The 2,051-nt window shown below is 55.7% G+C and overlaps 1 protein-coding gene across 1 annotated transcript; it reads right to left on the minus strand.

Annotated features, from left to right (window-relative positions):
* Window positions 1-292: 292 nt before the first annotated feature.
* Window positions 293-1,006, minus strand: LOC119352563 (RING finger protein 215-like). Its single transcript, XM_037619149.1, has one exon. The coding sequence runs from the start codon at window positions 1,004-1,006 to the stop codon at window positions 293-295; it is 714 nt and encodes a 237-aa protein (XP_037475046.1).
* Window positions 1,007-2,051: the final 1,045 nt, after the last annotated feature.

Raw genomic sequence — 2,051 nt, forward strand, 5'->3', positions numbered from 1 at the left:
AACAACCCATTGAACAAAGAAAACTAACCGGTCCAGGGAGTCCCATTCACTTATTAAGGAACTGGCTATAAAAAATGAATTAATCCTTTATCGTTTTTTTCTTTTTAAATACCCCTCAAAAAAAGGTAGACAGCGAAGTGCGGCACAAGCAGCAACCACAGGGAAGAACAGGAGTTATTTTGATGTTTTTCAGATCAAGTACTACTACTACCAGTAGTTATGTACACGAAAACTTTATCCAATCTGCTGGGCAGCCCTCGAGTCATAATACGTTTCTACGGTACACTACACTCTACAGGTTCAGAAACTTCCGCAGGGCACAGAGCCTAACGTCATCCCGGCACATGGGGCACGTCGTCTTCTTGGAGAACCACGTGGAAATGCACCGGCGGTGGAACGCGTGCGGGCAACCCGGCAGCTGCACGGCGGGCTCTCCCTCCAGGCCATCCAGGCAGATCGCGCAGTCGTCCGTCGTCCCGGCGCCGTCCAGGTCCAGCTCCCTCTCTTTGCACGCCATCAGCAGGGCCTCCTCGCCGTGTATGATCCGCCGGTGCACCTTCATCGCGAAGCAGAAAGTGAAGCCGCCGTCCTTGGCGTCGTCGCCGCGCGCCACGCGGACGATCTGCGGGACGATGTCCGCGGGGACGACGGCGTCCCACTCGTCCTCGTCGAGGTGGAGCTCCCGGAGCTGACGCAGCTCCGCCAGCATCCCGCGGAGGGCCCCCTGGCAGGCGCCGTCGCTCTGTAGCACGGACAGGTCGCCGACGGGGAGCGTTACGGCGGAGTCGCTGTCGGCCTTGGTGTACTTCTGCAGCACCACCTTCGGGCGCCGGCCGCTCCTGCGGAACTCCAGGGACCGCGTCACGCTGCACGTCACGCGCAGGGCGAACCGGGGGCTGCCGCCGTCGGAGGCTGCCGGCGCGGGCTCCTCGGAGAAGCATATCGTGGTCGCGTCGAGCCGGCGGTCGACTACTGCGCCGTCCGCGACGTGCTTCGGCATCGCCATTGCTGCCATCCTAGGATCCGAACGTGCAGATGATTGCGGGTCTGGTGTTGGTCAATCGGCGTGCGGTGCGCTATATGTAGGCCGGCTGGGCGGCGCGTGCGCGCCCTCCGGTCGGAAACGGCTTCCCAATTCGAATTCCGGTGGAACGCGATGCCGACTCGGCGACTCGTGCCTCCTGGACCGGACGGACCGGAACGAAATAGATTCTTTTTTTAGACACAGACCGAAATAGATAGGGTAGTCCCCTAAAACAAAAAGATGTTTTTTTTTGGATTTTTATTGCTTGATCCTTCTCTCCTTGTGCTGATGCAGCAGTTTTTTATACTTTGTTTCTGGTCGTTGGTTGTTGCTCTTTCGAATTCTGTACTTCGTTTTTTTTTTTTGGATAAACTTTCAATCTATTCATTTTCAATCATGTTAGTACAACAAACACTAGAAATAATAAAAATTATATCCAGATTCTTAGACCACCTAACGATGACTACAAGCACTGAAACGAGCCGAAGGTGTGCCGCTGTCATCGCCCCTCTCTCGCCGGAGCCGGGCAAACCTTGTTGTAGTAGACAATCGGGAAGTCGTCGTGCTAAGGCCCCATAGAACCAACGCAGCAGAACAGGAACCGCCGCCGATGAAGAGTGTAGATAAGAAGGATCCAACCTGAAAACACATGAACAAAGTCGAACGACGAACAGATCCGAGCAAATCCATCGGAGACACACCTCTACAGGCCCACCGACGAAGCTAGACGCATCACCGGAACAAGGGTTAGGCGGGAGACCTTTATTCCATTTTCAGTGAGCCGCCGTCGTCTCGCCTTCTGGAGTAGTACACAAACCCCAACAAATCTCGAAGAAAGATCTAAAAACGGAGCCCTCCCACCGGTAAGGGCCGGGATCCACTCCGCCCTCATGGCCCTAAGGCCACGGGAAACAAGAGAACCGATGCCGGTGCCGGCGGAGGCAGAGGAACCCTAGCTTTTTGGGTAGGTGGCGGCTGGCTAGCAATGCCCTTTGCTCACTGTCGTCGAGTTGTCACGGCAGATGTC

Source organism: Triticum dicoccoides, chromosome 2A (assembly GCF_002162155.2).
Source record: "Triticum dicoccoides isolate Atlit2015 ecotype Zavitan chromosome 2A, WEW_v2.0, whole genome shotgun sequence".
In the NCBI taxonomy this organism is placed as follows: Eukaryota; Viridiplantae; Streptophyta; class Magnoliopsida; order Poales; family Poaceae; genus Triticum; species Triticum dicoccoides.